At 42.4% G+C, this 16,409-nt stretch overlaps 1 protein-coding gene across 1 annotated transcript in view; it reads left to right on the forward strand.

Moving 5' to 3' along the window:
- The window catches only part of CTNNA2 (catenin alpha 2), a 2,092,931-nt gene that overhangs the window by 1,898,611 nt on the left and 177,911 nt on the right, over positions 1-16,409 (forward strand). The window contains exon 15 of the mRNA XM_056553837.1: positions 15,871-16,052. Coding sequence (XP_056409812.1) covers positions 15,871-16,052 — 182 coding nt within the window. The remainder of the gene's footprint in view (positions 1-15,870; positions 16,053-16,409) is intronic.

Consider the following 16,409-nt stretch of genomic DNA (forward strand, 5'->3'; position numbering starts at 1 on the left):
TCCGTTCTTGCGGGGTCAGGCGAGACCGGTCCACCTGCATGGCCTCCACAGCAGAAGACCCAGAGACAGATAGAGGTGGACGCTGGAACACTGGAGTCAGACGAGGGCAGCGTTTAAGACAATATTTTTCCTTTTCAAGATGGAGTTCCTCTTGTCTTTTGGAGAAACGTTTGTCAATCCTTGTAGCTAGCAAGATGAGGTCACTCAGGGTGGTAGGCAGATCACGTGCAGCAAGGACGTCTTTAATGTCAGAATTAAGTCCCTTCTTAAAGGAAGCACAAAGAGCTTCATTATTCCAGTTCAGCTCGGAAGCAAGGGTGCTGAACTGGACGGCATAGTCACCCACGGTAGAATTTCCTTGGGACAAGTTTAGCAAGGCAGTCTCTGCAAAGGTAACCCGGGCCGATTCCTCAAAAACACTACGAAACTCTTGACAAAAACTTTGGACAGAAGCAGTGGCTGGATCAGCGTGGTCCCAAAGCGGTGTAGCCCAGGCCAGGGCCCTCCCGGAGAGCAGACTGAGGATGAAGGCTACCTTGGCTTGCTCAGACGGAAACTGGTCAGACAGTAGCTCGAGGTGAAGAGAGCACTGAGACAGGAACCCTCAGCATAGTTTAGGATCTCCGTCGTATTTGTCTGGAAGAGACAAACGGATTCTGGCTCCAGTGGCAACCGCAGGCGGAGGTGATGCAGCAGGTGCCGGTGGAGGTGCAGGCTGTTGCTGAGCAGGCAGGAGCTGTTGCATCATGGCGGTCAACTGGGCCAGCTGCTGACCTTGCTGAGCCACAATGGAGGTGAGGTCCGCTAGACTTGGCAGAGGAACATCAGCGGGATCCATGGCCAGATCTTACTGTCACGTACCGGCAGGACTGGTAGTGGATCCTCTGAACCAGAGAGGCGATGACGCGGGTTGTACCAGAGGACCGGTTCTAAGTGGTTACTGGTTTTCACCAGGGCCCGCCGCAAGGCGGGATGGACTTGCTGCGGCGGTAACCACCAGGTGGTATCCTACAGTAACAGCTCGACCTCTCTGGTGGCTGATATGGCGTGGTACACAGGGAGCAGGCAAGAGCGTAGCCAGACGTAGCAGAGGTCAGGGCAGGCAGCAAGGGTTCACAGGCGAGTATACGGTAGCAATGGGTGCGGCAACTGGCAAGCCAATAATCACTGTAGGGAATGCTTTCTCAGAGGCACAAGGCACAAAGATCCGGCAGGGGCAGGAAGGGGCAGGTGCCTTTTATTGGGAAATCACAATGGGAGATGTGGAACCAGCGCACCAATTACCGGTGCACTGGCCCTTTAAATTTAATGAAAGCCTGCGCGCGCGCCATAGAGAGCGGGGCCGCGCGCGCCGGGACCCAGGGGCAAGGAGCGCCGCGCGGGGAGCAGGTGAGATGAACGGGGACGCGGCGCGTGAGCGGGGACCAGCCGCCACGCAAGCCGCATCCCTGCCACAGTGAGACCCGTGCTCCCGGTCATTGTGTTTGACCGGGAGATGCCGGGACCCCTGCATGGAGGACACAGGCAGCGGGCTATGGGGTCCGGAGGTGGAGACCGGAGCGCTCGCTGTGACAGATGGACTCACTTATGGGAGATACTGTATATATAATGTGAGGGGTTGACTCAGTTATGGGAGATACTGTATATATAATGTGAGGGGAGGACTCACTTATGAGAGATACTGTATATAATGTGAGTGGTGGACTCACTTATGGGAGATATTGTATATAATGTGAGGGGTGGACTCACTTATGGGAGATACTGTATATATAATGTGAGGGGTGGACTCACTTATTGGAGATACTGTATATATAATGTGACGAGTGGACTCACTTATGGGATATACTGTATATAATGTGAGGGGTGGAATCACTTATGGGAGATACTGTATATAGTGTGAGGGGTGGAATCACTTATGGTAGATACTGTATATAATGTGAGGGTTGGACTCACTTATGGGAGATGCTGTATATAATGTGAGGGGTGGAGTCACTTATGGGAGATACGGTATATATAATGTGAGGGTTGGACTCACTTATGGGAGATGCTGTATATAATGTGAGGGGTAAACTCACTTATGGGAGATGCTGTAGAAACTATTTTCCCATATTTGTCTTAAAGGAAATCTGTCATCAGAATCACCCGCACTAAACCTGTTACACAGGCTTGTAGTGCGGGTGATCCTGATTAAAACGCTCCTTACCTGGTTAAAAATGGTTCAGCGGTTCTTCAGATATCTATATTTTTAGTTTTTTGTTATTCCCTGGCTTGGGACTCAGTGGGAGGTGTTATCATCTGGGACTCGGCCACACGTCATTCTAGCTGGGCGGAGCTGCCGCCCGGCTCATGAATATTCATGAACTTATCCTCGTGGTCTAACTCCTTTTTATAGGTCTGGTGCATGAGGATAAGTTCATGAATATTCATGAGCCGGGCGGCAGCTCCGCCCAGCTAGAATGACGTGTGGCCGAGTCCCAGATGATAACACCTCCCACTGAGTCCCAAGCCAGGGAATAACAGAAAGCTAAAAAAAAAGATATCTGAAGAACCGCTGAACCATTTTTAACCAGGTAAGAAGCGTTTTAATCAGGATCACCCGCACTACAAGCCTGTGTAACAGGTTTAGTGCGGGTGATTCTGATGACAGATTTCCTATGAGTAGACTAACAGCTTAGAACATGCATTTCATTTATTTCCATCTGTTAAATTCAATCAACAGCAAGGATGAATAACAAAAATGAAAAAGGAAAAAATCACAATTTATTTATTTTTGTACATAAACCACAATTTTTTTTGTTATTATTGCTTAAGTTAAAAAAAAAATCTAATCTACCTATCTGCTGAAATGTGATGTTGATAAAAAGTTGACGCACCACTTTAGTTGTACAATTTGATGGCCTTCTGATCTTCAATGAAAAGGTAATATTACCTGCATACAAGTCTGGCAAATGGGAATTAATAGGCATAGCGGAGCTATCAGTCTGCAGAAGAGGCATTTAGCCATTCACTGCTATTGGGGTTCTAAAGTCTTCATAGTTTGAGAATTACTTTCGTAAAATGATGTTCTTTTTTTATTATTATGATTTTTTTTTTTTTTATAAAGTCTTAATTTTTATGGTATTTTGGTTCTTTGTTCTGGGAACTTCATGTTCTTTTAGCTAGATTGAAATAAAACATTGAACTAAAAATGTATTTCAAACTAAGTCTAGGACATTTTCAGAAAAGCACAATTTTAGTTAGCGGTTAATAGAAAAAAATATAAATTTCCCCAAAATATTTTGTTTAAATTAACATTTAAGTTTACATGAAAATGAAATGGTACAAAAGAGGTCACTAAAAATAAACAATATAACATACCTTTACTTATACAATTTATTTTATACCTATCAGGCCTAATGTAGGTGGCACATCTGTCTGTAAAGTAACTGTATGGGACTGAAAGTGGTACTCCGCCCCTACACATCTTATCCCCTATCCAAAGGTGGGACCTCTGCAATTTCAGCTGCAACACCCCAGACATCCGGTGCACGGAGCGAACCTTACTCTGTGCCGGATGACTGGCTATGCGGGGTGGAGGCTCGTGACATCACAGTCATGCCCTGCTTGTGATGTCATGGACATGCCCCCTCAATGCAAGTCTATTGGATGGGGCGTGACAGCTGTCGCACCCCTCCCATAGACTTGCATTGAGGGGGCGTGGTCGTGACATCACGAGCCTCCAGCTCTGCACCTGATGCTCTAAATGAACGCCTGGTGCAGCAGGGAGATCGTGTGGTCCCCAGCGGTAGGACCCCCGCAATCAGACATCTTATCCTCTATCCTTTGGATAGGGGATAAGATGTCTAGGGGTGGAGTACCCCTTTAGCATGCCGGAAAGATCATGGCACAATAAACAGGAAGCATGCAGATTTATAGTAGGGCTTTATGTACTGTAAGTCTATAGCCCTTATGGCTCTGTATAACTCATACACATGACCTTCTAAGAGCACTTTGCAAGGCATGGAATTTATATTTATATACTATCCCTACAGTCTACTAGCATCCTAATGTTGTCAACAAAAACTGTAGCTGCTGTGGTTTCTATGGCAGAAGTACTGAATTAAAAAAGACCTTTGGCATTTTTTATGAATCAATAACATGAACATATAATGAAAATGCTGAAATATAAAGTCTACCAGAGAATCAGTCACAGTTTGTAACAGAGTTTCCGCTATGTCTGATTGATGCATAGGCACGCAGATCTATTTTGCTCCATAGAGCAGTGGTCTCCAAATAATATTTTACTAAAATATTATAAGGCATATCTGCAATTTCCCAGAAAAAAAAATCCTCATTTATGTAACTCAGTAGGTCATGATGATGTTTTACATGTCTTTTATATGTGTCTATCTTCTGTAGTGTGCTCATAAATGCCTGCTGCTTTCTCATTCTGACATCTACTGCTCAGTAAGGGGTGTGTCCAAGGTAAGCACTAAGCTCACCCTCACTCACCTTGCATTCACTTCCTCCCTGGGTCTGCTGTTCTGGACCTTTTTGTCCAATCATGGCAGGCTGTTCTGTAACCTCATCCTCTCTGTATTTATTCTGCAGACTGATAGGGCAGGAGTGAGCACAGATGAGTGCTAGTTCTGCCCTAACTTACTGGACTTTATACCAGCCTGTGCTGCAATTTGGACAAAGAGGATGTTGGTGATGATGGATGGTATGAGGACCCCTAGTGGTCTAAGCTCACCGATGTGAGGATGAACCCTTGAGAAAAGGGTAGGCATAGCGCATTACTTAAATTGTGCAAAAAATTATTGCCATTAACTGTAAACTAGACAGTGTAAGATGTACCAGATTTTTCAAACAGAATTACTGTTAAAATATTGCAAAATCTTAGACAACCTAGCCTAAGCTGCCCCAAAAAATGCACCAGAATTTTGGCACACAACTTATTTGCACAGTAATAGCCAACTGATGGTATATACTTAGACTAGACAGTCTTATACAAGGTTGTCAAGCATTCAAAAATCATAGCTGATTTCTTCCCAAAAAAATGCCCCTCTTGTCTTAAAGGGGTAATCCCCTGCATGACATCTTATCCCTTATCCAAAAGATCTGCCACAGCACCTGGCGTTCTAAACAAATTATGTTACGGCAGTAGTCCCTCATGCTGTCACACCACGCCCCGTCCATTCATGTCTATGGAAGGGGGCATGTCGGCCGTCACGCCCCTCCCATAGACGTGAATGGAGGGCGCGTGGCGAGACGTCATGAGGGGCGTGGTCGTGATGTCACGATCACAACTGCCCACTCCAAGCGTTCTGAACAAAATGTTCAGAACTCTGGGGCATGGTAGTACCCCTTTAAGTATATGTGTGGTATTGTATCTCAGTCCCATTGAAGGGAATTGAGGCAAGTTGTCATAGTTTACACAACCTGAGGGTAGGCATGACACTTTTTTGAGAAGAAAGCAGATAATTTTTTTTAATCCTGCATACTCTCTTTAAAAATGGGAGCCAGTGTAATACATTTGGCATGTTTTGAGTTCATCTAATCTAAGTTTCCACTATTTTAAAATTAGAGAAAAGGAAAAATGGAGTCACATAGATACAATAAAATTATATGATTTATTGGCATGCATAACAATAGTATTTCATGATAAAAAGGAGAAACAGCATCACAAAAAAACATAACAGTGACATCACCAGTTCATCTGCCAAAGAGCCGAATGGTAAATGTGGGTAAATGTATCACCAATACATGTTAAAGTGCAGAAAAAGAGCAGCAAACGGCACACTGTATAGCAAAAGTAAACATAAGTACACAGTAAACAGGTATGAAGTGCCATGCAAATAAATCACTAAGTTACATGCAAATAAAGCACTAAGTTACATGAAAGACATCAAACTATGACAATGTATGCAGTGAATAATACCCACTAAATGGTAGTAAGGAGTTGAACATCAGGGACCGGGATGGCGCCACTCCAACGTACGTTTCGGCATGCTAACCTTCGTCTAACCATGTTGCCTACTCCCGGACGAAGGTTAGCTCACCGAAACGTGCGTTGGAGTGGCGCCATCCCAATCCCTGCCATTCAACTCCTTACTACCATTTAGTGGGTATTATTCACTGCATCCTATACATTGCTATAGTTTGATATATTTCATGTAATTTTGCACATTATTTGTATGGCACTTTATTACTGTTAGCTGTGTACTTATGTTTCCATTTGCTATACAGTGTGCCATTTGCTGCTCTGTTTTTGCACTATAACGTGTATTAGTGATACATTTACCGACACATGCTCTTCGGCAGATGTACCGGTGATGTCGCTGTTATGTTTTTTTGTGATGCTGTTTCTCCTTTTTTTTTTTTTTTATCATGAAACCTATTGTTTTTAATGTATACCCATAAATCATAAAATTTTATTGAATCTAAGTGACCCCATTTGTCCTTTTCTTTGGTTTATGTTAGTATTAGGAGGTCATTGATGTGCCTATACATGCGATGGTTAATACACTTTTATGGGTACTGTGCCCCACACGATTACTGCTCCTTGCAGATATCCCTCGTAAATGTGCCTTTTTCTTTGTGGTTATTTTAAAATTAGGCAATATCTCAAAAATCTGACCAATACCCGTGCATTAGGTCTGTTTTAGCAACAAGCCTTATTCAGATAAAAGACCATCACTGAAATCTCTGCAACAAATCTGCTGCATGTAAATCTACCTTAACATTTTCCTATCCTTCTATTTATAAAAAAAAAGTTGAAAAGCTTTTTTTTTATGAAGCTTATAATACCGATCTCACTTTGGTTTCTACAATTAACTGTAAGAAATTGACAAATTACTGTCATAGAAAGTGACACCTGTTCAAACTGATTAAACACCATTGTTCAAGATATAATAACATTAGTGGAGAGTGACATGAAAGAACGAGAAGCGGCACGGCGAGCATCAGATGAAGGAAAAAAGAGAGAAAAAATATTTTAATTATGTTTCATTACTGAAGAATTCCCTTCAGCGTTATTGTTTTGTTGATTTGGAATCATTAGGAATCTTTCAATTTTTTTCCGGTTGGAAGAGCATGAAAGAATATTTAACACATGCGTGAAGACTAATTACCGTGCCGAGCATCAGCGCAAAACTTTTTCCTACACTCACTTTTGGTGATTCAGACGTGTTCTCCCCAGAACGAGATAATTAGATTTTAACCATCAAGACGTGTAATCAGAAGTAAGAGGAGCCGCGGATGTTGATCACTATTATTATTATGTGCAGATTAATTTGCAGATTAAAACTGGTGATTTATATCTTTTTCCGAAACAATGGGAAGGGATTTACTTTGTTTTTGCAGGTTCATCAGATGCGCTGATTACAATGAGCGATACGTTCTGATTTTGATACATGTTTATCTGTTCAACAAGGTGAATTAAAAAGGAAATCTGTCAGCTCTATATCATGCTTGGAGCTCAAGTGTCAAAGGTGATGCCGAGCTGCTGCATGCATGCTTTCTCCCTCCCCTACCCCTCTTTTGTATGATTAATGTACAGTGAGTGAATGTATATATTGTGAGAAGGCGAAGAGCATTGTGGTTGATGGTCGGTATGTGTCACCAAGGCTCCTGGCCTTGGTGAAGTAAGAGCCTATAATTGTTCAGTGTCTGTGCTGCGATGCAGAATGACACTGTTGCTGTAGTATGGCTGGAAAGCCAATCCGTGACTGCTCTTACTGGGAATGGTCAAGTGCAGGGTGGGGGATCATTCCCCATAATCCAGGCCACCTTTTGTTGGCCTTAAAGGGGTACTCCGCCCCTGGCATCTTATCCCCTATCCAAAGGATAGGGGATAAGATGTTAGATCGCTGTGGTGCCGCTGCTGGGGACCCCGGGGATCGCCGCTGCGGCACCCCGCCATCATTACTGCACAGAGCGAGTTCGCTCTGTGTGTAATGACGGGCGATACAGGGGCCGGAGCAGCGTGACGTCATGGCTCCGCCCCTCATGACATCACGGCCCGTCCCCTTAATGCAAGTCTATGGCAGGGGGCGTGACGACCGCCACACTCTCTCCCATAGACTTGTATTGACGGGGGCGGGCCGTGACGTCACGAGGGGCGGAGCCGTGACGTAACGATGCTCTGGCCCCTGTATTGCCCGTCATTACGTGCAAAGCGAACTCGCTCTGCGCAGTAATGATAGCGGGGTGCTGCAGCAGCGATCCCCGGGGTCCCCAGCAGCGGGACCGCAGCGATCTGACATCTTATCCCCTATCCTTTGGATAGGGGATAAGATGGCTATTGGCGGAGTACCCCTTTAAAAGCAGGCTGCTCCACCAGCTGAGGGGAATTTGCATGTTGCAGCTCACACTGCCAGAGAGCTGAGTTTTGAGATCTCCCTTGTGGAGTGTGAAAGCTTGTGGAGTACCTGTAGGCTTGGAAAAGACTTGCTTGATGCCGCATGGCATGGACTCAGGTGGGAACAAACACCTAAGGAACGCAGGTAGCCTTTTGTAACTTTTTCTTTGATCTGCATTTAAGACTGTTTGCTGTTTGCCAAGTGTGAATAAAACACTGAATTTTGATTTGAAAAGTCCTGTTTACTGCAACCGCACCTGTCTGCAAGAGCGAGTCATCACAATATATATATAAATATATTTATAAATGCAAAAATCTTTTCCACATGTAGATCATGCGGCAGTGTGATTTATATCACAGGTATCCTTTAACCTATTCGTATCATTATTCAAAGGGACTGTTTACAAAACACAGTCACTGCCACATTGAGTGAATAAAAGCATCTTTCATATAGTCCAGCAGGGTGATCCATTAAGCTGTAGCTGGTGTAAAGTAGGCTAATGGAACTATGGTGTGTGTAATGGAGCAACATAATCGGCTGATTTGAATAGATGTGATATACTTGACTATGTTTATCTCACCTGTTTCTCCCGCTCAGCATGCAGATTATAGCACATTGTACATGCTTCTAAATCTGTATTTCTAAAGCTTAAATGGAAAGTGAACCAAGGATGTACAATACATTCCTAAAGTAGACATTAGACTTTTTCCTTTTTTTCACATTTTGATGTGTTACGGACGGTCTTTTGCTTACATATGAAAAGATTCCTTCTTCGTCTTTTTGCCCTCAATACCCCATAACAAGGAGAACAGAATGTTAGAAATCTTTGCTAATTTATAGAAATATAACAATTTAAGTCCTGAAATGGTATTCAGACCCTTTACTCAGGACTTAGTTGAAGCCTCTTTTGACAACCTCCAGTCTCATTGGGGATGAGGCCACAAGTTTTACACCTGGATTTGAAGATTTTCTACCATTCCTCTCTGCAGATCCTCTTAAGTTCTGTCATGTTGGATAAGGATTTAAACAAACAACAAAAAACGTGGTTTCAAATGGCTGGAGGTGCTCAACCCCAAATGCGGTTGTGCATTTATACTGGGGGAGCAGATCCTGCCCTTGTAGTCCGTTGCTAGGGGCGATCCCCAGCATAAAAATGCATACAATGGAGGATGCCTGCAGCGGACTACAAGTGCAACAATAGAATCCTACACCAGATAAACGGTGTAGATGTGTAACAATTAGAATACAATACAGGAATATGGGTGCACTACTGTGGTAGATGTATACAATGACATTGGCTATCCCTTAACACTGATGTTAAAATTGAGACATTCGGCAGTGTATCCTTATATGAAGGACACACCAGAGCCCGCACACCAACGCCAAGGTTTCTCAAATTGGTGCGAGACCTAACGCTAATCCTACCTGTGCTTGATAAGCAAAACAGGGGCCAGTGGGCAATTACGGCAACATTCGGTTGACTCACAACTTCCTCCCTGATACCCTCCAGCGTGACTGAGCACACATGCAATGGGAGGAGGGAGGCAAGCTGCAAGCCCCACCTGAGTTGGCTAATATGGGAGCCTGGCCTCACAGGTGCTACCTTAATGCTGCCTTGTAGATATTCAAGGCGCATTAATGTTGGAGTTTACACACCTCCAAATATAAAATTTAAACAAACAACAAAAAACATGGATAGGGAGCATCGGTAGAGGCCATTTTCAGGTCTCTGTCGAGATGTTCAAGAGATGGGTACAAGTCAGGTTTTTAGCTTGGCCACTGAAAGGGGTACTTCGCCTCTAGACATCTTCTCCCCTATCCAAAGAATATGGCATAAGGTCTCCACTGCGGCACCCCAGACATCTGGTTCACAGACCGAACTTCGCTCCGTGCCGGATGACTGGGGATGCCCCCTCAATGCAAGTCTATGGGAGGGGAGTGGCTTCCATCATGCTACTTCTCATAGACCTCCATTGAGGGGGCATGACCGTGACCATCAAAAGTGGGGCACTGCTTTGACATCACAAGTCTCCAGTGCTGCACCCGATGCTCTAAACGAATGCCAGGTGCAACATGGAGATCACGGGGATCCCCAGTGGTAGGATCCACACAATTAGACATCTTATCCCCTATCCTTTGGATAGGGGATAAGATGTTTAGGGGCAGATTACCCGTTTAAGGATGTCAACAGAGTTGTCCCTAAGCCGTTCCTGTGTTGTATAGGCTATGTGCTTAGGATCAATGTCTTGTTAAAAGTTGAATCTTTGGAACAGTCTGCAGTCCAGAGAACTTTGGATCAGGTTTTTATTATGAATATCTCTGTAATTTGCTCCATTTTATCTTTTCCTCTACCCTGTCCCGGCCACTTAAAAACTCCCCACAGCATCATGTTGCCCCTACCATGTGTCAATTTAAGGATGGCATTGGGCAGGTGATGGGCAGTGCCTGTCCTATAGAAATGAAAATTAGAATTAGGCCGAAAAGTTCAATCTTGGTTTCATCAGACAAGAGAATCTTGTTTTTTACATTCTTAGACTCTTTTTTTTTTTTTACAAACTCCATACAGCTTTCATGTGTGTTTTACCGAGGAGAGACTTCTTTCTGGACACTCAAGCCCAGATTAGGGGAAATGCTGCAGTGATAGTTAACCCCACATCTTGTGTCACTCATGGGTTGTATTGCCCCATGATTATAGGTAAGAAAGGATAGATCTGTAATAGTTACTATGACCACAGCTGCTAATGCTACTAATAATCTGACGTCTCGAATAACATACAACCCAAAATATGAAAAACAAATAAGAAAATACAATTCCAATTGGAATGTATCAGCCTTTGCCATATTATATCACCAGTTTGGTATCAAATTGTATACCCCATGATCTTTATTAAAAGACATCCGCCGATAAAGACTCAAATACCGCCTGAAATATTGAAGAGGCTTAATGATCATTGCAGTTTCTCTTTTGCGTCGGCAGAAATGATTTGCATTAGCATACACTTATTCTTCTGAATCGGAGCTAATTAATTTTCACTGATTCGGCTTTTCCTCCATCAAAATAGTTTAGGTGGCATGAGTTGTGATATATAATTCCTCTAGAACTACTTCAGTCTGTTTCAATTGGAAACCACTGGGCTCCTTTGATAAGCCCTAATTAAAATGCATGTATTGAATTTTAATTTGATTAACTTGCTGATTTTTTTTCTCTTCATTTTCCGATCTCCTGTTTAGAGATAACCTTTTTTAATTCCAGTTTTCAAAAAGGTCAATTATGATTTTTTTTTTCAAAAGCCGAAAGCGCTTTAAGAATATGTAGAAAAAAAGAAAATAAACGTTGGCTGATTGAAAGTGACATAAACAGGAAAAAAATGTAATGACATTTAAATATAGGTCACGCTCCATTACATGCATGGTGCACTGTGGAGCAGACTGCGAGGGGATAAAAAGGTCTTTCTGTGTTCGGATCATTGTTGAATGTTGCCATCTGGATTGAAGAGGCATGTATTTATATAGTATCTCATGCACATCTAACATATTTAGGGTGTATAAATGAATTAGGCAATTTGACATGCCTATAATGCTGTAACCGGCAGAAGGCTTCCATTTTTAAGCCATATATATACAAAAGTAAGACATTGGGGGAGATTTATTATACAGAGTTTTGGTGCGACACGGCACAAATATGCTGCACTATTTTAGTGTCTATCAACTGCAATAGTTTACTATAAGCCATGTTATATATTCCAGCTAGAGCAGAAAACTGTGCACCTGGCGTGCATGCTACACTTTCCAAGGAGATAGCTATGGGCAAAAAACAAGCAAAATTGGTGATATTGTTTGCGTGTTTTACAAAAAACTAACTATAGGAAGGAGGCTTTGGAAACTGAAGATAGTGTTGAAGCCCCACTACAGCCCCAATTGCTTCAAATGGGTAAAACATGTTGCCAAACCCACAGAATGAGGTTGCATATGATTTCTCCTTTTAACCCCATTTTAGACTTTGTTCACATGGGACGTTTAATTAACCACAGTTGCCCCCAAATTCCTTTTTTTCCGAAAACACAATAAAAATTGCACAATTTATACTGCCATTTTGGAAAATAGCAGTAAAATTGTGGCAGTAATTAGTATGAACACAGCCTCAATGGGGTAATCCATAAATTAAGGACTCATCCCCAATCCCGTGGATCCTGTTGATGAGGGATAACCTCTTTAAAGTAAAGTCTTAGACATACGGACCATTCAGTTAGAGGGGTACTTCACCGAAAAACATCTTATCACCTATCCAAAGGATAGGGTATGAGATGTCTGATCGTGGGGAGCTTCCGCGTTCGTGACATCACACCACACCCCCTATAGCTGTAGTCGCCAGTCATCTGGCACGGAGTGGAGTTCGATCCGTGCACGGATGACTGTAGAGCTGCGCCGGAGATCGCGGGGGTCCTCAGTGGCGGGATAGGGGGTCAGATGTTTGGATAGGGGATAAGATGTTTTGGGCAGTGTAATGGTACTTTAATGGTAAAGTAGCAATTGAAACCTAAAGTGACAGACATATGAGCACCTACTAAAGGACCCCATACATATTTGTTTAAAGTCAGCCAAACCTGATTATGAAGAAAAGTTAGAGCAAGGGTTTTCTCTGGTAAAATGTTATTTGGATTCTTACAGAGGTTCCTAAGGCACACTATAGGGAAATGTTTCTAAAGTCCATCCTCCACCTATACAGAACAAGTGTTTATCCACTATTTATTACATTGTGATCTTTATTGTGATCATCATGCTATAGATTATTTGTTAATTTTCCCTGCCCCTGTTGTGTTGGGGCTTAACATATGTCCGGTTTCCGGCATAGTTTCCCTCCGGCGTGCATCGGAGGGAAACTGATGCTAGAACTGATCCCATTCATTTGAATGGGACAATTCACAATCATCCAGCATCTCAATTTTGATACCAGATGGTCGGACATGCCAGACAGCACCGGACAGGGGAACGCAACTTCCTGTGTTCCCCTGTCCGGCATCCAACAAATGCCAGATACCACACAACTAATGACAACAGATGCATGTTGTCATCAGTTGTGGCATTGGTTGCGTATGCCGGATGCCAGACATATGTAAACTCAGCCTTATTGTGTAAGAACAAAGAACAAAGAGGATGACTAAGTATTTTAGTGGGCCATCTCAACCTTGTGTTCTCATGGTTAGACTGAGGTTCAGGAACATGCTTAGGACTGGCTTTGAGGGAGTACCAGAGTTAGTTTTGACTTGCACTCCATGAGCACCTCCTTAGGGATGACACAATTTGAGACTGACTTTGGAGGCACTCACTTGGAGTCTGGCAATGTCTTCCCCCTCCACTCTCCATCAAAAGCACACAAACGTTTGCCTGAGCCCAATATTGATATGTATGTTGGGATCAGGAGAGAACCAAACATTCGCTGACTGCTATTGAAAGTGTGTGGGCACCTTTAGCCCCAGTTGATTCACAAAACTTCTTTTTGATACAGGATTTGCTTCACACTCCCTATTATGACACAACTTCATTACACTGAGTGTATATTATATGAATAGTTGAATATTATTTGCCCACACAGTAGTTGTGATAGAAATCAGTACAGTAAGATAACACTGCTTCCCGCGGTTCAATAGAAAGCCTTGTTTTATTAAAGTCATATTTGTTAAAATGTTTTCTATAATGAAGAATAATTTCATCAAAGTGAAATGATTGTTCTGTGATTGCTCGGCAATAAGCTGTGCCTCTGATGTGACATCTTATGGTGCCGTATGCTAAAACAACCCAGCATTTTATTTTGCTCTGTTTTTGTCTCTACTCACTAACCCCTTATTCCTTCTCACCCTCTTTTTTCTTAGTCTCTTTATCCCCTATTACTTCTTCCTTCCCCAGTCATTCAGATAGCTGTTGGGGGATGTCCATTTGGCTATTCCTCTACATCCTACCTCAACCCCTTCTATACGCATGCAAATTTGGCTCAATGAGGAGGGAGTAAGAGTCCTTTTACAAGGAACAAATATTGGCCAAACAAACATTTGTAGGAATTTGTTCTCAATTACCGCCACTGGTTAATGGTACAGAAAAAAAAAATGGGGAGAAATATTAATAAATGATTGTTTACCACAGCACTTTGTCTGTGCCAAAAAATGTGCACCATTTTGCACACCACGTGTAGCACTTCATTTTGAAAATCTGGCACAATGTCATGCCTTTTGGGCTGTAGTTATGTTTACACCACAATTTTATGCGCCTTAAATTGGTGCTAAAACCATGAATATTTTGTGTAAATTGCCCAAAATCCTAGGCCATGACCCTTTTTAATCAAGTGGCAATCATGGTGCTAACATGGCCAAAGTTAGGCCCAAAAATGTTGAAAATGTAGTGCCATTTTAACGTGTGCCATTTTTACATACTGTTGAAAAATATAATGCAAAAATGATAATTTTACATATAAATTTATTCCCCCTGCATTTGTCAGCACATATTCCTTTGTAAACAGGGCGTGCACTGTCAAAAATAATGGAAGCCAACAACTGCACAAATGATCAAGAAAGTGTTCATGCAGCTGTTTCCTTCCTACAAATACCCCATTTAAACTGTCCATTCAAAGGGCACATATCAATTTGTATTTAGTTGATCAGCGCTTATATCAGGCATTTGTATGTCCATGGAAATAGACTCTAAACAACTACCAAATACCTCTTAATCACCAAATGATTATCTCCCCTGAGAACAAGAGGATAAGGTATGTCTTAATCCAGCTATCCGATTCTTATCACCTCTGACTTGTGCTGTGGAAAGTTGGGATGGTCCTCTGCACATTAGTCTGGCCAGTATTTGTAGATATATAGGGTCTGTTGATAATGACCCTACTAACTCCTCCATTCATGATTAGTGACCCTAAGGCCCAGACGGTTTAACTGCCCTGAGAAGGGTAGTCCCCGTATGAGAACCTTTCCCTCCATATACCTTCTTGTTTCCTTACTGTTGCAACACTGGGTACGTCTTATCTGTGGGGCCCTAGTGAACACCAAAGATAAGGCAAATTTTGTTCAACCAGGAATCTGGGGGTTTAGTCACAAAGAGAAACACAAATGTATAAAACCAAAACAAAAAAAAAAACTGTACAACACTAGAAGCACCCAATTGTATTACGGTAACTCACAGATTCATAGTGTATCAGACCAATTTCCAATATTTACCAATAAAAATATTTCTCAGGACCAAAAACACAATGAACTACACTGACATTCAAAGACAAAAATGTTATGGTGTTATGCTTCCTCAGGGTTCTGCTTCCTCAGGGGACCAAGATAGTATCATATAACCAATTTCCATATGACACAACCGTAAAGTAGAATAGGTGGTGTAAAGATGATAAACAGCAGTGATGTGATAACGTCAACCTCTTGATGTGCCTAGGTGAAATGACAACACACTGTCAACAGGTAGTTTATAATACATAAGGATTAAGAAAATAAATTTTGGTTTAACACTCCTTATTCTGTTCTTATAGGCGATCATGGCCCAACTCCCACAAGAAGAGAAGGCCAAAATTGCAGAACAAGTGGAGATCTTTCACCAAGAGAAAAGCAAACTGGATGCTGAAGTTGCCAAATGGGATGACAGTGGCAATGACATCATTGTATTAGCCAAACAGATGTGCATGATCATGATGGAAATGACTGATTTTACTAGGTAAGACCAAAGAAGGTCTCCACAACGCTAGTATTTGGAGAGATGGTGTGAAAGGGTACGAAGAGTGGAGGTATTATTTCGCCTATTAGTCTCACAGTAAAGAAATATACTGTATATGGTAAAAAGTTAGTAAGCTGGACCTCCTAACCTGGAGAATTAACAGAAGGAGAAAAGCAAGAAGAGGGGTCCACAAGTTCACTATCATTTTATGATGCCATGTGCTATTTATTTGGTTGATAAAGACCTGGCACAAACACCAATCACTTGTTTTTCCTCTGCAAATGGTCGAAGTGTTTTCATGAAGAGGGAACGCTCTGTACCGCAAAGAGCAAATAAACCATATAGTGTTTTCCGAAT

The sequence above is a fragment of the Hyla sarda genome, chromosome 1 (genome assembly GCF_029499605.1).
Source record: "Hyla sarda isolate aHylSar1 chromosome 1, aHylSar1.hap1, whole genome shotgun sequence".
NCBI lineage: Eukaryota > Metazoa > Chordata > Amphibia > Anura > Hylidae > Hyla > Hyla sarda.